The sequence below is a fragment of the Hippoglossus hippoglossus genome, chromosome 16 (genome assembly GCF_009819705.1).
Source record: "Hippoglossus hippoglossus isolate fHipHip1 chromosome 16, fHipHip1.pri, whole genome shotgun sequence".
NCBI lineage: Eukaryota > Metazoa > Chordata > Actinopteri > Pleuronectiformes > Pleuronectidae > Hippoglossus > Hippoglossus hippoglossus.
Window position 1 is genome coordinate 8,468,673 of NC_047166.1, and position 25,177 is coordinate 8,493,849.

The 25,177-nt window shown below is 43.7% G+C and overlaps 2 protein-coding genes across 4 annotated transcripts; one reads left to right on the forward strand and one right to left on the reverse strand.

Moving 5' to 3' along the window:
- Positions 1-2,683: 2,683 nt before the first annotated feature.
- gsk3ab (glycogen synthase kinase 3 alpha b) lies at positions 2,684-17,083 on the reverse strand. Of its 3 annotated transcripts, XM_034611357.1 has the most exons (11): positions 16,978-17,083; positions 16,687-16,872; positions 11,202-11,389; positions 10,926-11,009; positions 9,786-9,896; positions 7,550-7,680; positions 7,059-7,263; positions 6,573-6,668; positions 6,082-6,268; positions 5,871-5,948; positions 2,684-5,502 (listed from the first exon to the last, which is right to left on the reverse strand). In XM_034611357.1, the coding sequence occupies exons 2-11, from the start codon at positions 16,859-16,861 to the stop codon at positions 5,435-5,437; spliced, it is 1,323 nt and encodes a 440-aa protein (XP_034467248.1). In that variant the 5' UTR covers positions 16,862-16,872; positions 16,978-17,083; the 3' UTR covers positions 2,684-5,434. The 3 variants fall into 3 exon arrangements, with proteins under 3 accessions (XP_034467248.1, XP_034467247.1, XP_034467249.1); XM_034611356.1 differs by having other exon boundaries at positions 16,687-17,053; XM_034611358.1 differs by lacking the exon at positions 5,871-5,948 and having other exon boundaries at positions 16,687-17,053.
- A 999-nt stretch (positions 17,084-18,082) lies between these two features.
- Positions 18,083-25,127, forward strand: znf526 (zinc finger protein 526). The gene is given in 10 exon segments (XM_034611018.1): positions 18,083-18,294; positions 18,725-19,169; positions 19,661-19,830; positions 21,013-21,108; positions 21,200-21,286; positions 21,288-21,973; positions 22,067-22,202; positions 22,736-22,948; positions 22,950-24,347; positions 24,573-25,127. Coding segments are annotated over 9 exon segments (3,243 nt in total). The 5' UTR covers positions 18,083-18,294; positions 18,725-18,886; the 3' UTR covers positions 24,747-25,127.
- Positions 25,128-25,177: the final 50 nt, after the last annotated feature.

The window sequence follows — 25,177 nt, forward strand, 5'->3', positions numbered from 1 at the left end:
ATCATATTCTTTTTAGACACTCATCCATCTAATATGTCTGCTTTGGTTGAAATGGTCATAATGACTCATCAAATTATTTCAAAATTCATAATAGGTTTGCAAAGTTTTCCCTCGTGTGTCATGCAAAATTTTATGTAAAATGTCTCCCTTATGCCAATCACATATTTTAAGTGAAAAACGGACAAAAGTCCAGCAAAGAAGAAATTCAAATTCCAAAATTAAAACTAGTTCACGAATCAATGAAAATGTGTGGGTGGAATTTAAATGTGCTGTTCATACAGGACAACCTGAAATACCTAAGAATTTGAAGAACTAAATGTGTTTTCAAGAGATAATGGAAATTCATCCAATTGATATGTCCTGCTACAATTTTTAAATGAATGAAATACAACTTAAATGTATTTCATTAATTATATTTGAAGTATTTTCAATATTTGAAGTGTTTTACTTTTTGTTTGTAGAGGTTACGATGCGTTACAAGGGACTTTGGGAGCCTCAGCCACAAGGGACCTAAGCCAAACTGACCCCTACACCCCACCCCACCGCTAAAATCACAAAGCTTTTGGCAGAGAATGTGGAATGGGGCCTCGTCAGGTGGTTGATGTCGTTGCAGTGTCGTACCGATCATAGAATTTAAAGGAGTTCTCACAAACTTGTCATCGCTATGGTGTAATTTAATCTCACCGAATTCTCTAGGGCCCCCCCCCCCCCCAGCTCGGGGGCCTCAGGCAATTGCTTGCTTTTCCTACCCTGTTGCAATACCCTTGTTTACTTACACTATATTTATCAATAAAACATGTAATTTGCCCGGGGCTGCTCAATGTGAAAAATTTAAAGGAAGCCAAAGCAGGATCTGTACTCGCTGTGCAGTTACACTTTGGGATAGTTATCAGGAGCTGTGGGACTCTTCAGCACATTTCCTTCATTGCCTTCTTTATAGGCAGCACTAGATCAATTGAAAATGAGCTCTAGGTAAAGCTAAGTTATTGATCTTTAAAGGACGTAAACTGACATTTTGGTAACTAAGATTATTTCAAGAAAATGAAACAAGCCAGCGGCTGAAGCTGTTCATGCAGGAGGAAAATAAAAGCTATTACTAAAGGTAGCTGGAAAGTTGAGAATTGATCATATTGGACCAGGTCATACGAGGATAAAGCTGAGCTGAACCTGAGGGGCAGGCTTCAGGTAACCAACAAGATTTAGTTAAAGTGCCGGGCAGCCAAGGTTCTGCCAGAGCCTATAAATATTTTCTACTCAACACAGAGAAAGACGAAAGACGAAGGTTCATGGACACCCTGAGACTTCATTAAATCCTGCTCTTCTTCTGCAGCAGCGAACAGCAGCTTCTCCTCTGAATGAGAAATCACCGGCGCTCTGAGACAGTTTGTGTGGGAGAAACTTTCTTGGTCCTTGTTAAGGCAGCAGCGAAGAAGCTCGACCATGTTTGAGATGTGTGAGCTGAAAGTCATGGAGCCAAATGAGACATGAATTCAATCTAATGCTCGGACACTTTGAGATAAAGCGAGCGAGACTTGACGTAGAGTGTTACTGAACGAAACAGTACAAATACCAGCGTGTTAGATGTTCATGAACCCACGTCAAACTGTGGAAGATCTCATCAGTCAAGGTCAAAAACATTTTCACTGACATTTGCGATAGCGTGGTTCCCATAACAACGGTTCTGATTTCATCATTCTCCAACTGGTCCTTCCCAGAGTTCACCGCTCCAGCCGACTCCACCGCCGAGCACACAGAGCGCCGAGCACACAGAGCGCCTCGCTTCATCCATTCCTTCATGAAAAGGTTTCACACAATCCTGAAGCTGATCCCAGGACTGATAAGCAAGTTTATAATGTTTTGCACATTCAAAATTCCACCCAGTGAATTGATATCAGTATTAACGATAACACTGGGAGAAACTGGGTTAAGGTAAAGTACAACAGAGTAAGAAGAAACAGCTCTTCTCCAAGAATAGATAAATGACTTCGCTCCCACCGGCTGAAAACAAACATTTGTTCTGAGCCTCATCACACCTCTGTTTATGGTGATATATGACTGAACAGATCGCACCCTGCCAGCAAGAGAGTCGCCAGCATGAGGAGGAAACTGCAGGAAGCATCAGTCATTTTCACTCCACCTTCTGAAGGATGGCTGTTGTTTTCAGCCAGAATCACACAATATATCAAGGCACCTTTGTCCCAACTCACTAACATGAAGCAGTCAAATGCTTTACTTACGTAAAAGTACCAATACCATCATGTGAATGTGTTTATTAAATCCTGTTAAATGAATCTCTACTGGATTCCTGCCTGGACTTAGAGATGCTGTGTGGTTCTTTGACTGCGTCAATGTGTCTCACGATCAGTTAAGGTTAAACCCTCGTAAAGTGTCCTAATATTCTACTTAGTTTCCTCAAAAACATCTATTAAATTAGGACAACCCTGCATTTTTGAGAGCATTTGCCCATTTTATCTGATTGTTATTCCATCCATGTTTTTATCATTATAACCTGAAGCAGAATTTGGTTAATTTAACTTGACATTCTCTTCCTTTGTAAGCTCAGGATAAGTGAGATGTAATTAAACACGCTGTTATACTATCATTTTGACTTGTAAACCTTGATGTGATCATGTAAACACGGCTCAATTATTCCGGTATGATTCAATCATGAATGTAACACGGGGACAGTTTCATCACTTTATTAATGAGTTTAATTATTTATACCAACAAACAAAAACTGTCTCTCTCCCTTCATCCCTCACTGTTCATCATCTCCTTTATCCAACCATTCTGTTCCCAACAAGGACATCCCCCCCCCCCCTCAGACAAGGATGATAAAAGAGCAGGGTCACAGCAAATTAAAAACTAAGTGTGACAGATCTGACAATGGAGACAAAAATAAAATAAAATAGCTCATTGAGTCAGCTCTTCATTTAGGAAAATATAGAGAACAATGTTCATGGTTTGCCAACACATACACGCACACACACACACAAATACTCCAACACTCACCAAGTATCTGTGAAACATACATACCATTAACAGGACGAACCTGTTGCATTCGTGCGACACAGTGAGGGAAAACAAGACAGTCAGACACAGGAGATGATACATGTCAATGGACGATTCATTTTTCTCCTCCACACACACACACACACACACACACACACACACACACACACACACACGCACACGGTGATCGACGCTCCCTCCTAACACCACAACCCCCTCCGTTCAGAGGTTTGTAACATTCCCTTCACATTGAAGTTAAGTGAAAACTTCCAAGTTCCATCTGTTGACTAACATGTGCAGCTATAGACACACTGATTGAACACCTCACTCCAACATCTGGATCTGTGTACAGTATCTTGGATGTCAAATTGTTTTGCATGTGACATTGCTGGACTAAAAATTGGATAAAAACAAACAAAAAAAAGAATATCAAAAAAACCAAATCCCTTAATTTTTACCACCTCAGAGGAAAAGAAAAGATTCCCCCACTCCCACCCCCTCAAAAAACACAATACAATAAATAAAACACTTATGACAACATTTATGGGGTAAAAGGGGAAAATATGACGAGAGAAATGGAGGGAGAGAGAATAAAAATGAAACATTTTGTTCTGTTTTTCCCCTCGTGAACCAGGGACTGAAATGAAATCGTATTTACAGACTGCGACTGAGGATAAACAGTCCGGCTGCGGCTGCGCCGGTCTACTAGAGAAAAAAAAATTACAAGAACAATATAATAACAATAATAACAAAAATAATAAAATAAAAGGTACTTGATATTTACAGTTTAGCAGTGAAAAAAAGGAGGAGAAAAGAGGGGAAGCAGAAGGCAAAGGGTGAGGAGGAATCAGGGGGAGGCTCCAAAAGCTGTTGGGTTTCTGGGGTTTGAGCAACATTTCTGGTCAGATTATTACCGTGATTAGTGGAAGTAATATAACGTGGTCAACATGGGTTGAACATGCACATTTGCGTGGCAGAAGAAAGAAAGTAGTCCGTGCCAACGGTGGACCATTCGGCTGCGTGGATGAGTCGAGATCAGCTCCTCTCATCAGTACAGAACAAGAAGAAGACGATATGAGCGTCGCAGGCTGTTTGGGAAGGGACGAAGAGGGTTTCAACAAATCTCTCACACACACAGCAAAACAACTAAATCCTCCTCCTGCTCACACAGTCATTGTCTACACAAGCTGAAATAACAATGACGAACCAGGTGAGCAGTGAACACAGACAGTATTCTCCCTGTACCTTCTACACCTGATGCCTTTCTTCAACGTAATCAAGCTGATATGAAACTTAACACCGTAAGAGTGACACAATAAATTAGGTGACTATTCACGCTACAGTGCTAGGCGACTGTGTTTATGACACTTAAAACATTGAGACTTGTGTTTTAGATGAAAGCGGAGCCCCACACCAACTCCCTCTGTGTGACGTAATGTTCACTGCTGGACAGTCCACATTACTCCCCCCTTTGCTTCCCCTCTGCTCCCGGTGGAGATGTGCAATACTCACTTGAGAGTCGACATGAAACGCAGGGTTTCCAGCTTAACCAATGACAACATGAGCTTATACAAAAGAAACTGAAGATGTGCACTCTGCTCGCATAAAGCTCCCACTCATTCACATAAAAAAAGGCAGTTGAGGAGCCAATATTCAAAAAGAAACAGTAAGACGGGCTGCGGTGCCCTGCTATAATAAAATTTAAAACCACCTCTCATCTAAAATGACATGGACAAAAATCAGCCAATATGTTCCGTCTGGTATCAAACTGGGAGATTAAAAATAAATTCGTCACATTTGTGAACTGATAATATTTGAGTAGAGTTCAGGGTAGAAAATGACAGAACAGCTACTCGTCTACAAGTCTGACATTTTTCAACCCTGCTAAGATGATTGTCAATATCAGTCGGGCCTTACACACGGCCCTCATTCTCTACTCCAAAGCCAGTCACGACCCCATCCAGTGGCACCACGGCCACACTTAAAATGAGCTAATACAAATTTAAAAAAAAAGAGCAAAAAAGGGATAAAAGTCAACTGTCAATTATAATACAGATAATCCACACATGTACAACCTTCCTCCTCATCTCCCAAACATCCCAACCAATGTAATGTGTGTTTATTCTAATAGGCCAGACAAGGACTGAGAACAGCAGCTTTTATTAAGCGTGGCTACTTAACTGTTCTTAAAACAACGCATATCGTCCTAAAGCTCGCAGCAGCCATGGATATCTCCTTCTATTGGAAATGGATAACATTCAGGGTAAATAGCAACGCAGGGTGTTGATGTGGGTCTGTATAGTTTTTTTTTGTATTTGAAGGGTTTGGAGCCAGGACGAAAGTTGAGAGGGAGAGGAGCAGAGATGAGAAAAGGAAAACGGGGGAAGACAAAAAAAAGAAAAGATGGCAGAGGGATGTATGCTCAGGTGCTGTTGTTGATGGATCCAGGTGCTGAGCTGGGCTGGGCGGTACTGTCTGGGACACTGCCCTCTGCAGGGATAGAGGGGGAATAACAATTGTCACAGTTACAGTCACAGGAAGAGTTCAGTCAAGTATTTTGATAAATAATTAAGTTGTCATTGTTTGAAACTATCCTTAATGTGATAACAAGGTGTTTCTGAAGTCTTTTTTAACTGGGCTAAATGTAATACATGTATAATACAGTACATATAGGTTGGATTCTAAAAATAGGTCAGGGTTAGACTGGCAATAAGGTTTATTCAGCTCAGCAACAAAAAAAGATATTGCATTTTAAAATCTAAATTTCTAATACCAGAAACAATAGAGCCACTTCTCAGTATCAAAGAAAACTGTAGCATCAAAAAGAATGCTGATTCATTTTTTACAGCCAAACATACCATGTGAGGCAGGCGATGTCTGTGCACGAGCGTGAGGAGGAATGAGTGTGGAGTTCAACTGGGGCTGAATAGACAGCTCTGCGAGAGCAGAAAAGTAAGTACTTAATTACACATAAAACACTACAGGTGAAATGGCATGACATGTGAAGGTAATCAAAAGTTAAAAAGGAGAAAATAAGCATGCAGTCAAATGAAATGGGGGCAAACTGACCAACAGGACTGAAGTTGAAGAGCAGCGGCAGTTCTCGTCCGCTGGGCAGACGGGTGTTGGGCAGGCGCAGCTCGTCAAAGAAGGCGTGTGCACATGCCTCCAGAGGAGAGAGTCTAGTCACTGGCGTGTATTCCAGCAGTCGAGAGCAGAGGGCAATGGCCTCTGGTGGAGTACGAGGCTTAAACACCTGAAGGGAGAGAAAGACATATTTAGGGTTCACTACTGATACCCGGAGAAAAGTTAGTCCTACCAGGAATAAAAGATTTTATAGAAACATTTATTAATGCGAAAAGCTCTATTCCTGCAAAAATGTGAGTCGTCCAAGTCTACAACCATCAAATTTTGGTTTTGTACAACCTAAGTGGCATATTTTCCCATTCATTGAAGAACAAAAAAGCTGTTTCAGAGACACATAAATACTAGAATCTCACACAGACAGCATGTGGTTAACTGCTGTCTGGCATTAATGTATTCCAGAAGTAGAAACATACCTTTGTCCAAGGGTGTGCTTTGATTTGTGGGAATTTGAACTCTGTGTAGTTCGGGTTCATCTCCCGGATTTGCTCCCTTGTTGGTGTCCCCAGAACCTGACAAACGAGGGTAAAAATCAATATTCATTCATATTAATCACAAGTAGGGGAATGTCCTCTGTGTCTGTGCACAAACAGGGAGGAGGACAGGTTGTCAGTGCAGCTGATAACCAAAATATCATGTTGTCATAATGTCTCCATTTAAAAACACTATAAAAACACATTTCAGAATACATGTTTAGTTGTCAGGTGGGATTTGCTAAACCAAGCTCAGAAAGGATTTATTATCTTTAATTCTTAAAAACACAGTTTCTTTATTTTAAAAATCTACACTAACAGCAATATTGAATGGTCAAACTCTGCTTAAACTAGCGTAAACTCCAAACTTAAGACCACTTCCTGTGCCATCATTTGGCTTTCCTCCAGTTTGCAGCATCCTCACTGTACCTTGATGATCTCTACTAGCTGGTCCACACCACTATCCCCGGGGAAGATGGGCTGGCCCAGCAGCAGCTCAGCCAGCACGCAGCCCGCCGACCAGATGTCGATGTTGGACGTGTAGTCGGTGGCACCAAAGATGAGCTCTGGGGCACGATAGTACCGTGAGCAGATATAGGACACATTGGGCTCCCCGCGTACTAGCTGCTTAGCACTAGAAGGTGGTGGGTGGGAGATGAAGCAGAAAAAAAAGGAGTGTCAGTCAACATGAACGTTTCATTTCTCCATGCGTTGGTTTCACAAAACTGCAGCATGTAAGCGAACAAGACAGGGAGGGAGGGAGGTAAGACTGTTTGACAGACACAAGTCAGGACTGAGAAACAGATGGCAACGCAAACAGACAGCAAAATACACATGCATGCGGATAGACAGACAGTTAACACAATGCAAAGAGTGATGGAGACAGACAGACATGTCCAGAGGCAGTGTCAGCTACTGACCTGCCAAAGTCACAGAGTTTGAGGATGGCCGTCTCCGGGTCCACCAGGAGGTTCTGGGGCTTGATGTCTCTGTGACACACACCCTGGGAATGGATATAAGCCAGACTGCGGAACAGCTGGTACATGTACACCTGGGGGGGGACAGGGAGGGTTGGCATGATGCCCGTCAGTGTTTAACAACAGAATCATACACATATTCTAAGATGAAGCCTAACTATTGTCATTCCCCCTGATCTTCTGCTTACTCAGGTGTCCTATCTCCAATGCTTTATCAGGATTTGTGCATAGTTTATTTTCAATTTCAATTATGTAATTTCAACATAATGCAAGCCAAATTAAAAGGATGATGGAACATCAGCAGGGGCAAATATCCTAGAATTATTGAATGTTTCCAGTACTGTCCAGCTGTATGATACATTACAGTGATTCCTAATTAAATGAATAGTTAAATGAATTCAGCCTGGGCAGAAATTGGATGGATGGTTTAACTAATTAATAGTGACAGTGTTGACAATGTGACTGTCTGAAACTCCACAGAAGTGACTTAGCAGCCTCCTGCATTGCAATCCAATGTCACAACACTTTTAGTTTATAGATGTAAATCTCTTGACAGCCTGCAATCACATACAATAAAACTTTAACTTAGAAGGCAATAGAAAATACTAAAGAATATTGAAGTTTCATGATTACATTTAATATTTTCTAAGATTAATTAAGATTCTTTTTTGGGAATCCAATGTTTAACTTGCAGTTACCCTGTCAATTAACTGCACAGTATAAATCCTGGTAGTTTTTTGTGACCTCAAATGACCTGAGCTAAGCTTGAGGCCAACAAAGCTGTTTTCAGACTTAAATTCCTGAAAATTTGGTTTGAACATTCTCCAGACTTTTCCTTTCAGAAGGGTGAAAAATGATCCCTGCAGACGAGTAACCATCCTCATCCAACCCCTGTTTGACATTTGTCTACACATTCTACTCTGCAGTCATTTGATGTGTGTGTGGAATTCAGATGGTAAGTGTCTTCATATGAAATCACTGTCATCATCACCATTATTACCCACAGGATGCAGTGACAGCAGGATGGTCACAGATTACAAAATCATTAAAGACAAGATGGCTGAGGGAGGATGGTCAAAAAGGGAGGCAGAGAGAGAGAGAAAAAAAAGAGAGGGGTGAGGGTGACAATGGTGAAAACTTGAGACCCAGACATGCTGTGATGAAAGTGTGTCGCTGAAGGAAGGAGAGATGACAGAGGAGAAAGAAAATGGGAGAAATCAGTCTGCATCTCAAAGCCACAGGGGAGCAGCAGGCTGAGGAAGGGAAATGGGCCATGAGACAGCTATAATGTCCTCTGTGCTGCTACAGAGAGTAAACAAACAAACACTCTCCCTAAAATGAGCACCCTTTTACACAGGGAACCAAGTGTATGGCAAACACATTAATTCCCATGGGGCTATCTTTTCCTTTCTGCTTTTGTAATCCTTAAACAGTGAATTGTCTGTGAAATACAAACAGGGAAATACTTGGTTGTTCATTACATGGAGATGATTATTGGAAAAAAAGACTTTACTTTCCCTTTCCACCAAATTTCAGCAAACATTTGCTCAAATAACTGATGACATTAAATCCAAAACACTGAAATAAAATATTCAAAGCTAACCTATTTTTATATCTGACACATGAGACAGAAAATTACCAGTTAGTCATGAAAACCAGCAACTAAGTATGAATTTAAAAAGTACAAATGAGGCCCATTAATCCAAATCAAAATATCAACTATACAAAATGTCGGAGCTGCAGATTATGACTTTAAGTCTATTTGTTTATCTTCTGCGTGTTGTTACCATCGCAGCACATGATGCTGTTTGGCAGAGTGGATGTCAGGGTTTCACAAAAAAAACAACTAATGCAGCATTTAAAGTCACAGCTAAAGATGCATTAATCCCACATCACTGCCAAAATGAGATAAAGTCAACTTCATTTGCAGCTTTGAGATAAACAGACTGGGATGAAACATGATCTCCACCAAAATTGTGATCATAACAAGTAGAATTTAGACTGACCAGACTGTAATTGCTAAAAGGATGTAGTGTAGTTTTAACCTCTTGATACAGACAGAAATGAAGAGTGTGATGCCTGAATAACTGGACTTGATTTAACATTTATTTAGTAGTGTGATGAAGACAGTGAAGAGAAAACATCCAGCTGTGTGTGTATGTGCTTAGCGTCTACTCACCTTAACATAGATGATGGGGATGGTCGTCTTGGCCTTGTTGAAGTGCCGAGCCACCCTGTACACTGTCTCTGGGACGAAGTCCAGCACCAGATTCAAATACACTTCATCTTTCTGGAAAGGACGACAAATGGAAGAACAAGGATTGTATGGTTAGAAGTGGAAAGTGGCATCTAAATCCAATCCAGACAATAAATACCACAACCACTGCTATGAGCATGACCTGCTCACCAAACCAGTCTGAAAGCTATGCTGGATTAGATATGCAATAAGTGAGTAAACAAAAAAATATTACTATAGCCATAAGCAGCAATTAACTATAATAAGAATAAGAAATTAAATATTTAGTTTAGGCTTTGCACAAATTATCTTAACTAAATATTTGCTACAAACAATGACTAATTACTGTTGCATTAGGGCTCATTCATATTACACTTGAGCTTTATAAGCAATGAAACGCATCCATCATTAAGAATGTAAACATGATTGATAAGCCTCCTGTTGCAAAGGGGAGAATATTTAGGCTCGCTGACACCAACGCAGTATTTTACTCAAAACCATCAAATCTTTCATTATAAAAAAAGATACATGAATTTCTACCCTTGAAAGAGGCGAATTTTAAATGAATTTGTCATCCAGGGATTCTATGGCAATGAAAATGATGTGCTATGCCTGCTATGTCAGATAGAATGTAGTGCATGTCAAGGTGCATCATTTGCATATAAAGACCCATCGTGTTCGGAGGAACTCAAGGACTCAAATATTTAGTTTCTAAAGCATACAGATCAAAATTTAGGGACCAAAAGGTAATACTGCTTATCAGTGTTTCACAAATTCATCAGCTCTCGTATTTGTTTCTCAGGTTTTAAGTGAGACAATAAATAAACCTTTCTTTTCTCAAGATTAGATGATATAGCTAGTGTTTCTAGCTAATAAAGTCACACTTAGGGTAAAACCACAAAAATAACCGGAGACGTATAATTAAAACTGTGAATTCATACTACAATAAAGACCAAGTTCTACTAGTCTTGAACATGTCTATTACTCATCCTTGATGCATGCACTACATAAATGGCAGGGCGTGGTGGCTGTGTTTCTTCCGGGAACTTGATTCATAAAAGACAAAAGTCAGAGCATACACACCTTCTCGCCACTGGAGTAGAAGAAGTAACGTAGCCTCACAATATTGCAGTGGTCCAACTTCCTCATTATTTGCAGCTCCCTATTCTACAATGAAGAAAGGTAAAATGGAAGAACAATACAGAATGTGAATTGTGCAAAACATGTATATGAAAAAGTTAATCCAGGACAGTTACTGGAGTTGTTCATATTCTAATCCAGGCAGGGAAAGAGTAGTGTTTATAATAAAATAAAATAAGCTTTTTTTTCACTGTAATTATCAACAGTATTTAAACAAACCTTAAACCTCTTGTCTTGGAGAACTTTCTTAATTGCCACCATCTCCTGGCTGTCGATGAGGCGAGCTTGGTAGACCACGCCAAAGGAGCCATTTCCTATAACCTTTATGTCTGTGTAGGACACTTCCTGAGGGCGATCGGGGCCCTGGCCCGGTGTAGCTACCACCGTCGTCACTTTGCCACTGTCTCCTATGGATAAAAGCACAAATACACCTTGTTAGAGAGATAAAGATTCATCCTCATCACCTGCTTCAGTTTCCCTTTAAACCAACGTCACTTATGAAGCTACATGTCAAGCAGCTCTCCCGCCATCTTTTCTCCCTTCTTTGAATGGTTGTGACCGACGTGGTGTCTCCATAGACACACTACACAGGCTGGTAATGAGCTCCTGAAACCTTTCACAACACTATCTTTTGCTCCCACGGGCAAAACTAGAAGGAAACCAGGGTTTTTTCCTCGCCGGAAATTCGGTGGCGGTGTACCAGTCCTGGGGCCCACAAAGCTCCACTGCCCCAGGCAGAGCGCATGATGCCGGGGCACGGACCCGGGGACCCACAACGCCGCAGACACCCAGGGAGCCCTGCACAGTGTTCATTTTGGTTCTTTTCATACATGTTTGGACTGAAAAAACAGTTATGTTTTCTCAGCTCAGTCAGATTCACGCACTGTCAACCGATTTAAGATAGAGAGAGAGAAAAGAGAGAAGCAGCGGTGTCAGTGCGCACGCTGTTACCTTACCCTCAAGTTCTGGTACTCACAATTCTCTATGCAGGTAAAACCTTGGAAACCCTTTCCTACTGGAGACATGGATATGATGCAGGTCAACTTGGGTTTAACTAGAGCTTGACCCACACTGTCTTAAAGTTAATAAATTGTTAACAGTCTACAACTGTTTTCCAAACATATCACAGCTAAACTACAATATCACTAATATAATTACAGAATAAATGAACCAATAAAAATTATTTTAGTTCCCCCTGAAGCAAACTCCTTTGCTTCACTTACTTTAATCTCAATTAACTCAATGTCCCAATTCCAATAATAAACATAACCCTCCAGGACGAGTTGATACAGTCCCTGTTGGAGAATCAGCAAAGCAAATGATTTTGTTTGGTGCATTTATTTTGGTATTGTTACATTATCGTTTAACAGTTTATTTGTATATTGTGAATAGGATATTGTAATAAAAAATCTACAAACACTAGAATCAACACAAGCAGATGAAAATGTGTTTGTGTGAGATGAAACGTTCGGGTAAGAATCACCTGCCGTGATGTTGTGATCCAAACCTAAACTTGCCCAACAGTGTCACTGTCAGGCCAATGTTTGACCTTGGAAATCAAGCAGTGAGATGCTCGAGATCTAGCAGTCAATGACAGCTCGAGTTAGGGTCAAGTAACTGCTCAGTGTTTTCCCTGCGTGCACGTGTTGGGTCACGACTGATTTGACAAATCAGCACCAGAAGCAATGACACTGGGATGGGAAGAACATCCGAAAAGAGGCCTGTTGCCAAAAGGCTTGTCAGAGCCTGTGATAAAAAATTGCGTGGACAATAGCACACCCAGAAGTGCTACCATTTCCTGGGCTTGCTCACTTCGCCTGTCTCAACAGGACCCCTCCTGATCTCTAGTTGGTCTCGGGTCTCAAAATGGAGTCAGACAATTACTAAGAAAACGAAGGCAGAAATTAGGCTTCGTTACGCACTGTGTCCGTCTGTATAATTATCTGCAGTAATATTTGGTTATTCAATAAATTCTAAATTAGATGAGTATCTGCAATTTATCCTCAATGTCATTTGAAAACTATTCTTTTCTGTTTTGGCTTTTTTTCACCAACAACTTTGTCAAGGTTAAAAGTAAACAGCAGCCGACAGCGTATCCACATGATTGGCCTAGATCTGATCTCTACCCTGAGGTCAGCTGGAAATATTTAGCCATTGAGATCAGCCACTGTGTGGTTCCTTTAAATTCGTGTATTGTAGCCCCACAATACACTGCTCCTCTGTTTCCTTTTAGCGTCACTTTCACACACTTTTTAAACAATTTAGGACAGAGGGGAGCAAATTAAATATGAAGCAGCTGTGGCATGATAGTCCCCTGAATAATGAATGCACAGATGAGCACTCTGCCCAGCTGTCAGTGAATGGCTTTGGTTTCTGATACTTCAGTGCATGATGACTAAGAGGAAAAGGATGAGCAAAGTGACTTTCGTCGCACCCACACTCACAAGTAATTAGCTTGAAGCTTGTTTGCAAGTGTAAAGACTAAGTGCACTTTTAACTTGATACAACGATCAGCAATTGCTGGATGAATTACAACTACTGGTTTACACCTTCAATGGCCAGTGGGAATTATAACAGCACCATGACTGATTTACACAGGGTTTAGCTGTTAACCCAGTCACCACACATTTGCCCAAGGTCTGAACAATGTCAAAAAATTATATCAATATAAAAGTATTTATATCAGGCGATATTAATAATTATCACAATAATGTCACATTAATATTTATTTTAGGTTTTAAGACTGAGTTTTGGCTCCAGAGGCAAGGTTGTGGTATTTCAATTGACCTAATCACAGTAAATCAGTCGGGACCCTATGAAACACTTGAATGAGGATTGGACACGTCTGAAGTGGGGGACGCTGGATTAGTATTGGTGCATCCCTCCCTTGATCATTTAGTATGCTGCTAATAATACAGGTGTGCGTCTGTGAGTTCAAGGACTGTAGCCTGATTGGAGGTGACTGATACAACAGGATGCAATGACGTGTTATAAACCCAGAGTTAAGTAAAATAAATTATTATATTTGAAATGGCGAGAGATATAAGGTCAAACCAGTGACTTCAACGTGTTCTCTCGTGCACTGGAACAAAAACTAACAGGCAATAGCACCAAGTATTGATAACTCAAGCAATGAAAGATACTTGCTCAGACTTATTGTTTGATCAGACCGTTTCTGATTTTAGACATTATTTTGGTTAAGAGTTGTTTTCGACTACATTTAAAATTTGAGAGGTAGGAAAGAATGTGCATCTGCCAAATGTAATCACTTTACATCTGTCATGACGCCATCCCTAAGCCTTTGATCAGCCAAAATGGATAGATATTCCGCCCCCCCTTACAGTCACTCTCAGCTCGTCCGTCAACTCCTCTTCTCAGTGATTACATACCGTTATTCAGTATTGCTGAAGATGACATTTAGTTGTTCTCACTGACATGTTTTGTTTACGGTGTCAAACAACTGAATGAGCATCAAGTACTAGTGATTTAATCCAGGCTTTCAATGCTACCTGTTAAGGAGGAACAGTTATTCCTTCACTGCTGCACTAAAACCATTGATCAAATCACCATTATATGCTGACAAGTGGTTTAACAACGGTGAATAGAGGTTAATGGCCACATTTGTATTGTGTGACTGGTAGTATTGGCAGAATCACAAAGTGTAGATTTAGCAGATAGTAGCCTTCAATGCAACAACTTAGGTTTACCTGAAGGGCAATACAAATTGAAGAGGTTTTGGAGAGCTTATTTTTGGGTGTGAAACTGTTTGGTTTATTTAGACAAAAGGTACAGATAGAGAGACACTTTCTATTTGAACCAGGCTGGGGCTGTGATGGCTGTTGTTCACTGTAAATGGGACATAGCTTTGCAGCCTTGTGAGCTCGACAGACACAAAGCAGCCAGCTACACAACAAGGGAAAGTGGAGAAAGCTTGACTTTTTATTATTGCAAATTTGTCAGTCAATTATTTATGATGCGCCTTTAAGGAATAACTGAAACATAAGAGGTAAAAGGCACGTCGAAAGAAAACCATGGACCTTGTTGATGCTTCTTGCAGCAGCAGATGCGTAAAAGATCTATTATTCAGTTACAGTAGAGTATGTATATATAGTATTTGCTCAAAACAACACAGCCCCAGATCTACAGATTCATGGAAGGCCAGATTTTATGTACTGGCCCCTACTTTGAATCCATGTATACATACACGGTCATGCAGTGTCTATTTTGTGTAAAACAGCAGGTTTGTTTGGGTTCCTGTAGGGTCCCGGCACCTATGTCACAAAAACAATGCTCTCGGTGAGTTCAGCAGAAAGTGAAGACTCAGGGCCCGGTCACACATATGCAAATAGGCAATGACGGTTCTGACGAACCTTCCTTCATGATTCAAAGTGAAGAAAAGAGTGAGGAGGCGGATAAAATATTTGCTTCCTGTGGCGAGGCAAATCTCAGTGCAGCTTGGCATCGCATTCAACTTTGGTGAACTTTGAGACCTGCGATATTCACTTCGCATATGTGACTGTGCCCTTAGAGGAAAAGTCATCATGCATGTAAAAGCAGCAAATGTGAATGAACCAAATGACTTGGTGAAGATCTGCAGATCGGCTGCGTACAGCTTCTGTGAAGACTTAAAACACAACAGCTTGGTTCAGCTTTAATCTTCACGTGCGTTAGTTTTCTCTGAGTCATCAAACTCCGTATGGACTTCTTATCAATTCTTGAACAACTCAGGTTATGGTTTCTTGTTATGAGGTTGTTCTGTGACATAGGAGCCATTTCCTGCAGTCTCTTGCAGACTGTCGCTCTGCACACCTCTGTTAGACCCCTACAGATCTTCAACCGACTGCTGCTGCTGCAAAGCGACACGACCCCTGTGCATTCTGCATGTTCTTGTCATCACACCACCAAAACCAACTAGAGAGACTTTACAATTGTTTCCACAACACTCAGCCAAAAGCTTCCCACTTCCCTGATATCTAAAGATTCCCCATGATGAGCTTATGTATGAGATCAGCTGCCTGTGGTGACCTTATGTATGCATAGGTGTATGGGTCCAGGGAAGCAGTTAGATAACATAAATGTAGGGTCAACATCTGCTGGTTAATAAGCAGCTTGAACTTGGACATTTGGGGAATTTGTCATTTTTAGTGAATTTCCACGCATTCAGGCCAGATCTTTACCAAACTCTGGTACGAGTGATAAGTGCAGGATCAGACTGGAGAGAGGACGACGCCTTTAAACATATACCTGATCATTTTCAGCCTGCTCTTTACAAGCGTTAGCAAGCTAGCTAGCGCCCACATTTGATATTAATGACGGATACATTAGAGCGCCTGCTAACACTAGCCCTCTTCTTGGGTTACAGTCCAGTAATAGTGGTTTGGTGATGACGGAAAAAAATGGCACATCGTTATTTAATAACCGGCAACACATCAGCGGTTAGGTTGTTGGTTGGCCACCGGCAGCTAACGATAGCATTAGCTGTGCGATAAAAGCCCTTGATCCCAATGGTTCCTTAATGAAAAAACACAGCTAGCGTTAGCCGGGCAGCTAGCTCAAGTTAGCTAACCAGCTAAGGTTAGCACCGCGACAAAGATCGACATTAAAGCAAACTCGGGCACATTTCTTCCAGAATAGCGCACGACCCGAACCCCCGTATCCGCACGGACCACCGGGCGTATCGTAGAAATGCCAAATAAATACTCACTGGGCAGTTTCAAATTGCCAAAGCTCGTCGAGCTGCTCCCAGTGGCTTGTGGAGCCCCAGTTTTTCCTGTCGAGCTTCCCCCGGCTACTGCTGATCCGGCGCCGGCTGCAGCGGATCCGGGAGCTCCGGGAGGCTCAGCGAATGAGCTGGCCCTGGCCCGCCCGCTGCCGCTCATATTTGTGACAACTAAAGCCGGGGCAAGGTTGAGCGTTAGTAGCGACCAGGCCCACACAGACTGGAGCTCTATCTATATGTCTTCTAATGCTTCATACAAATAAAAACTACACTTACAGCGTTCTGTACGGGCTGCCCGTCTCCCCCTTTCTTCCTCTGTACAGCGATGATGGTGGTGGGGGGGGGAGGGAGGGGGGGGGAGGGGGGGGGGGGGGACTGGGGAGTTGACGCACGACGACGTAGCGCTCGCAAGGGTTGACGGGAAACTGAGTTGTTGAGAGTCCACCTTACAGTACCAAAATAACTCTGTGTATTGTGCAGCTAGTTTAAAGGGATAGTTCACCCCAAAAAATAAAAATTCACTCATCATTGTGGCTTGAGTCCACAAAACACTTCAGGAGTTTCAACAGTGTTGCAGCCAAATCCAACACATACATACAACTGAAGTAACTGGTGACCCCTTCTTCAATTGTAAGAAAAAAACAACAGATAAAAGAATAAAAAGCCTCCATACTGTTCCTATGGTGTCAGCCAAGTGTCCATAAGCCCCGATGTTCAAATTCCACTCGAATTTGGCGTCATTTACACCATGTTTTTGGCCTTTAAATTAAATATTTTCTAGAATTGATCATGCTTTTACTCTGAAATGGAAAGTATCTTGCTTGAACACAGAAACAAGGCCGAACCAGATCAATCTACCTGATCAATCTTATCAGGCTTTTGGTCCATTTTTAAAATGTTCAATATATGTAAACACTCCACTTCCTGATCTGCTTAATGCAATGAAAAAAAGCTTATGTATTATTTTATATATCTATTTCATACATTATGGATAGAAAATACGTCAAAATGTGTAATAATTGTACTCTATGTTTATGTTTGTCTTTCAGTTTGGCTATTGGCATGTAACCAACATAATATTGACAGGGTCATATATTATAAGCTATATATATACTATATGTAGATATACTATTTATAAGCATAAATACTTCAGGCATCCACATAAGCACACAACTTACAATACAAATGTTGTTTTCACACTTTATTTCTATATATTTTTACACCAATAGATAGATAGATAGATAGGTATGCCTTGGAAAGGTACCTGTGTACAATGACAATAAATAACATGAATAATAATTTTAAAAAACTACAACTCCCATCAGTAAAGCACAGTCTATGACTGACAGCGAGCCCGTCCAATCACAGCATCTGAAATGTTGAAACTACCGCATTGGGCGGTGCTTCACAGCACAAGAATGGAGGCAATCGGCGGGCAAACGTTTCTCTACACGTTTTGAAATGTGATCGTCCGAGGACTCTGTTCGCTTTTTTAATTTCCCTGTGACGGAGGGTGACGAGGGACCGAGAGAAGACCCAGGCCCGCGGGAGGCGACCGCACGAGGGATTGGAACAACGACAGCGGCCCGAGAGGTAAGGGGGAAAGAAGGGCCCGCCGTCGTAGCCGGAAAGCTACGGGTAAAAGTGTGTAGCGCCGCCTGACGGACCGCCCGACGAACCGGGCAGCCGCTGTCAGGAAACCGCGGTGTCGGGAAAAGGTCTGCAGTATCTGAGGGAGCGCCGCCAACAGCTCTCCATACGCCATCACACTGTGGACTAAGAAGTGGATCCCATCTGAGGGGAGAAGCCACACTCATGTAGTTAGTGTGGAGCAGGGGTCGTGTCGGTAGCAGGGGAGGGCCTTCATCCAGCTAACGCCTGGAAATGACGTTTGTCCTGGGGCTTGTTCCATCATTTCTCTGTGTAAACACTGACATATTTGAGTCCTTTTCATTGTAAACACACGACGTGCTGCCGCTGCTCTGTGTCACGTGCTGTCACTTTCATGTTGTCTCCACCACAGGTGAGATCTCACACCGGAGCCCTGGATGGAAACAAGCAGATCAGTCATATGACACAACAGTGGAGTTTCACTTCAGCACTCACCGACCTCACCACCTGTCACAGATCCTCCTCCATGACACACCCGGAGTCCCCATAGGACCCCCCCACACACACACACATCATGGAGGAGCAGCAGGAGGAGTCGGAGGGCGTTTACGTGGAGCACCAGTACATGTGCAGCGAGTGCCACCAGCTCTTCAACACCCTGGACGATGTGCTGATCCACCAGCAGATCCACACTGGCTCCGAGGGAGAAGTGGATGTGGAGTTGAGTGAGGCCATGATGGGGCAGACCCAGCACTACCAGTGTCTGGAGTGTGGGAGCCTCCTGGTGAACCCGGAGGAGCTGCTGCGGCACCAGGAGATGCACATGAGGGAGGCTGGGTTGGAGATGGAGCACCAAGGTGACATTGGTTTCCGTGAGTTTTGAATGAGTTTAAGAAATTGGGAGTGGGAGAGGTGTTGATCATGTACTACTCTGTGGAAGTGAATGGATGTGATCTGTTTGTGCAAAATACCATGAATTATTCTCTGAGAAATCAACTAAAATGTTTAAATCTCACAATTTTGAAGAAAGTGTTCCTGGATCTGCCGCATCATTCCATCAAGTTTCGTGTGAATCCCTCCAATAGTTTTTGTGCCATTGTGCTTAAAACCAAAAAACAACCAACCAATGAACAAACGGACGGGGGTGAAAACATAACCTCCTGGGTGGAGGTAATAATACAGTCGTATCAAAGGATCAAACAGTTCTCAGTGAAGCTACCTACAGACTCCTTATACTGTTTTACTCCATAGCCAGGTTGTTGGTTCAGAATAAATCTTATTTTTTAAAGTCGACATTTTGCCTCTGGTCATTAAGAACCAACTCACTCTGTGTGTTTGTGTCCGTCAGAGCTGTGCGAGGTCATGGAGACGGAGGAAGGCGGGTCAGAGGCCCAGGGGTCGGGGCCGGTTCAGTACCAGTGTCTGGACTGTCTGGCTCTGTTCGAGTCCCCTGAGACCTGGTTGGAGCACCGGCGGACGCACAGCAGGAGCAGCACACACAGCAACGCAGAGCCCACGGTGAGCAGACGGACACAGTGTTAAAAGACTAATCCGTTTTTTATTGTTTTCAATTATCAGGTAATAAATCAAAATAATATGTAATTTAATAACTGATTTTGCATTTGCAGTTTTGCAATTGCAGTTCTCATTAGGGTGGAAGCGGCTGAACATAATAGTAGTTGTGTTGTCTGAAATGACGTTGCCCCCCCCCCCCCCCCCACCCCCCCCCCCCCCCCCCTGAAATTGATGTTCTTGCTCTTACATCATGTAATTATGCACAGAGATGGATGAAGCAGGAACCTTGAGCAGAAGATCACATCCTCTTACGATGTTTCGTTGTTGATCATCAGCTGAATTGTAATTTTATTTTTGATTCAAATCTCACACTGTAGAGTAGCAAGTTACACATCTGAAATGAAAGCTGTTAGACCATGTTACAGTGGCTCCCTGTTTGTTTTAGTGAAAACCTTCAAGGCGTCCTGGTCATATTTTAGACTTGATCCCATATGAACCTTGACATCTCCGGCAGAGGTCTTCTTTCAAATCCAGATTCCAGGCTGGAAAAAAAAAGCTCCTTCCTGAATTTGTCTGAGTTGTTTGTAAACTTGAAATTGTTTTATTTAACAACAGCTTAATTTACACTGGTAGAAGTACCTGAGAAAGAGCTTCTTGATTTAATCTGACATATTATCTTATTTGAATTAGTTGTTCTTATCTATTGATCACACCAGTAATTTACCAGGACATAGTTTACACTGTGCTGAGTCATTTATGTGTGTGTAAACAGTTTCTGGTCATATTTTTGTATAAATCCAAAGCGAGCACTTCGGGGAAATCTCTCCTTGGTAGTTTCACTGTTAGAAAAAAATTCCTAAAATTTGAAATTAGGCTCTCACAACTGTTTCTGATATTGAATTCATGAATCTTTGGTGATGACCACGTTCTGTAGACTATTCAAATTGCAGCACTATCAAAATGTATTTGAGTGACTCTGATTTGGGTTGTGGTGCTGAGATTATACCTGAATGTGTTTGTCATGATCAAACCACAGACATCCATTCTTCAAAGCGCCAGATAATCTACTAGAATAAATGAGTTTTAAATTGTTTAAGCAACTTTGCTGTTCTAAAACTGCAATTATCTGACATCACTTATTTATTTAGTAACATTGCATCAACGTTTTGTTTCCCTTGTAAACAGGAGTATGTGCTGCAGCCTGATGGCACCGTCACTCCACTGACCAGTATGCAGAATTATGTGCTGAGTGAGCAGCAGGCTGGGGAGATCTTGGCCCAGGTACTTTGGTTCGTAAACATTTCACAACAGATTCATGGATAGTTTCACAGTCTTGAGTTACTCTCTGTACATTGTTCTGTGTATTTACCAGGTACTCGCTCAGCAGCAGCTGCAGCAACAACAGAGGAAACTTCATTCTGTGTCTAAATCTGCTGCACCCTCCCGCTTCGCCCTGCTCCCCCCCCGTGACGGCGACCCCCGGCTCCGCCACCATGCATCTGCAGATTCTCACGGCTCAAGTCCTGGCTGACAACTCCACTGCTACCAGCCAGCGGCGCTCCAAGCTGCCCGCTCTGCTGCCCGCTGTGGGCCGAGGCACCTCCGCAAAGCTGGGAGTCCTGGAGAACGGCGTCCAGAGACTGGAGTTGAGGTTGGCCCCCGCCGTGCAGGAGCTGCAGCAGCAAGCTGAGGTGTTAGTCATCCACCCTTACGAGTGCTCAGAGTGCTCCCTGCTATTCCAAACTCCAGAGGATTTCCTCCAGCACCAGGGGGAGCACTTCCTGGGCCAGGACAAGGAGAGCGGAGAGTCCGGGGTCATGAGTGGCTTTGAGGAGGTGCGAGGGAGGGAGGAGGCCACAGAGAAGGTGGAGGACATGAGGATCAGAGTGGCAGAGAAGAGAGATGCCTGCTGGACCAAACCTCAACAGTGTGAGCTCTGCCACCGCACCTTCACCTCAATCAACCGGCTGGCCGCTCACAAGCGTGTGCACGAGCAGGGCACGCACGAGTGCCCAGAGTGCGGGAAAGTGTTCAAGAAGGTGACATCGCTGCAGACGCACATGCGAACACACTCTGGTGTGGCCAGGTACTTATGTGTAGACTGTGGCAATGGCTACACCACTGAGATGACTCTAATCATGCACAGGTAAGTGGCTCGGACAGCGTCACATCCCAGATAATAATGAACGGCCGACTAACTCGACCTTTTGATTTTTTTCTGTTGCACCTTTTCTTGCAGGAAGTCCCACACGGCAGACCCACTGCACAAGTGTCAGTTCTGCAACAAAACCTTCACCAACATGACCAAATACCTCTACCACCGTCGAACCCACCTCAACCGGGACACTTCTGGCACACCCGCCACTGCCTCTATGGTAGGACAGTAACACCTGGGCCACACTGGGTGCAGCGTGTGACGGCCGCGTCGCTGATCTGCTGCATCTCGTGCGCGTCTGTTGTTCATACGGGGAGTGCGTCTGCTGCGGCTCCGCGATGTGAGGTTTCTGGTATGACTACTGAATTTCCTCGAATAAAAGAAGTCCTATGAACTCAACTAAATGCCAGGACTCAACAGTATGAAGCCGCGCATCTTCTGGCTTTTACTTTGAAATGTGTACAGGAAGTGTTTCAAATATTTGAGACATATTCAACAGATAGACATTAAAACTGTGGTGGAAGCTCGTTCTCGCTTTCACTTAGAAAGAATTTGAGACCCCGACTCACTAGAGGAGCAGTGCGGCTCCTCGCAGGCAATCTGGCTGCTTTAACCTGATAATATGGTCGCCAAAATGAAAAGCAAAACGTTCCGCGACACACGCACGTCACTCACGCATCCAGTGTGGCCCCGGTAAGAATATCCAAAACCTCACGTTATATTGGTGTAACATATGATTGTTGTCGTATTTAGCTCTCAGCTCCAAGAAGAGCGTCTCGTTCTGCCCTTGCCATCCTAGAGCGAGCAAGAGAAAAGAGAAATTCTCACACTACAAAAACCAGCCTGCTGGCCCCTCTCACAGAAGAAGAGATGGAAAATCTGGAAGAAAATCCAGAACAAAGTTCTCAGACAGAAGTGGAAGGAGATGAAGTGGAGAAAAAGGCAGAGGACAACATCATGGAGGCCCCCCCCCCCACTTGAAGATAACAATGATGTGCCCGAGCAGGTGGAGGATGCCACCAAGTCTGATTTAGCTACAGACCCGGTTTCTCTGGATGACACCGATGCCGGCGTCCCGTCGAGCTCCACTGGCTCAACAGAAGCTGCCTCTGCTGAGTCATCAGAGAAAGGGCCTTTTTCCTGCCGTTCCTGCAGTAAGACCTTTCCCTCCCAGCTGCAGTTAGTTCAGCACCGACACAAGTCCCATGTCACCGAGCGCAGCTTTGTCTGTGGAATCTGTGGCAAGTCCTTTAAGAAGCAGATCCACGTACGCAACCACATCCGGACACACACGGGCGAGAAGCCCTTTCAGTGCTCCGACTGCGGAAAAACCTTCTCATCTCTAGCCAATCTGATGAGGCACAACCTCATCCACTCTGGAGTGCGCCCGTACCGCTGTGATGTTTGCCACCGCTCCTTCTCACAGTCCTCCAACCTCCGTCAGCACAGCCTGCTGCACTCCAACGCTGCCACTCTGTGCTGCCCGGACTGCCCCGCCACCTTTCGCTGGCCCACCAAGTTAGCAGCACATCGCTACACCCAGCACCCCGGGTCTCCAGCCCCCTTCTCCTGTTCTCACTGTGGGGCTGGCTTCCTGAGCAGGAGGCAACGAGACAACCACTGTCTGGAGCAGCACCCCACCCTGGTGCAGGCTGCTGCAGGGAGAGAAGTGGACAAGGAGACACAACACCAATCACAGCTGGCCAGAGACCTGAGCTCAGAGCCCTCCACCTCCGCAGAATCAGGGGATTCAACCAGTCATGTGCGGGGGGGTCTAGATTGCAACATTTGTGGGAAGAAGCTCAACTCTCCTGCCAATCTGCGACTTCACAGACTGAGCCACCTTGCCTTAGGCCCCGGGCGGCCGCGGTCCACACCAGGGAAGCGGCCCAAAGCTCACCAGTGTCCCATCTGTGGTAAACAGTTCGTGTCTTCCTCCGGAGTCGCACTCCACCAGCGGGTCCACACCGGCGAGCGCCCGTTTCCCTGCCAAGTGTGCGGCAAGCGCTTCCGTCAGAACACGCACCTGCGAGAGCACCTGCGCACACACTCGGGTGAACGTCCCTTCCGCTGCGAGGTGTGCGGAAAGGGTTTCATCCAGAGCATGCACCTGGCTGAGCACCGGCGAACGCACACGGGCGAGCGGCCGCATGTTTGTGCGCTGTGTGGCAAAGCCTTCAAGACCTTCTCCAACCTGAGGAACCACAAAAAGACCCACGCCAGGCAGCAGAGGCTGGACGAGGAGGCTGCTGCTCAGGCTGCCATGGAGACCGGCTCCGCTGTGACAGTGGTGGACGCTTCAGCAGTGGAGCTCGCCAACAGGCAGCCTCAGCTCATCCAGATCCAAGCCTCAGATCTTCAGCAGGTCTGAACTGATTTGAACTCATTACAGAAAATACACAAAACTGTTTTCAGCCCTGCATTAAAGGACAAACTCGGTCATACACACTCGGTTAATCATAGTGTAAAACTTTAATAAACTATAGCTGAAAGAGCAAGATGACATTTAATCATCACATGTACATTTTATTGTGTACCTGTTGTTTGCGTTTAGTTGAAACTTATTCTGAGTTCTGTTTCCCCCTCTCAGACACAAGGAACTCCTACCATCATGTGTAACGAGTTTGGGGAAACCATCGCCATCATTGAGACGAGCGAGGGCGGAGCGCTGCCTCTGGAGCAGGCCTTGGAGATCTATCACACGGCTCTGGAGAACGGCCTTGCCATGGACACGGTTGCTGTGGACGGACTCCAGCTCATCTGAGGACTGGTACCAGTCCGACAAACTCAACTCTATCCCTTTTGAGCTTTTGCTGAACTGATGAATCAAATGCTGGTCTTAATACCAACTGAAACAAAGGCTGACTGATTAATGTGAGATTGAGAGCTCAGTTCAAAATGCATGTTACGTTCAGCAAATACACCAAAGTTTGTCTATACTCCCCCGAAGCAGTGAGAGGGATCAGCTCTGAAATTATATAAATTAAAGAATATGGCATTCATTACGAATAAGGACCACAGGTTTGTGCCTCACGAAATTGGTATGATTTTATCATTAAATAAGATGTGACTTTTGTTTAAAGTTTTGGTCAAAGTATTCTGTTGTAAATAATTGAAATCAATAAATGTTTTTTCAAGATCAACATTTCCAGTCTCTTTACATTCATTTGAACACACCCAGTCAACACTGTAGAA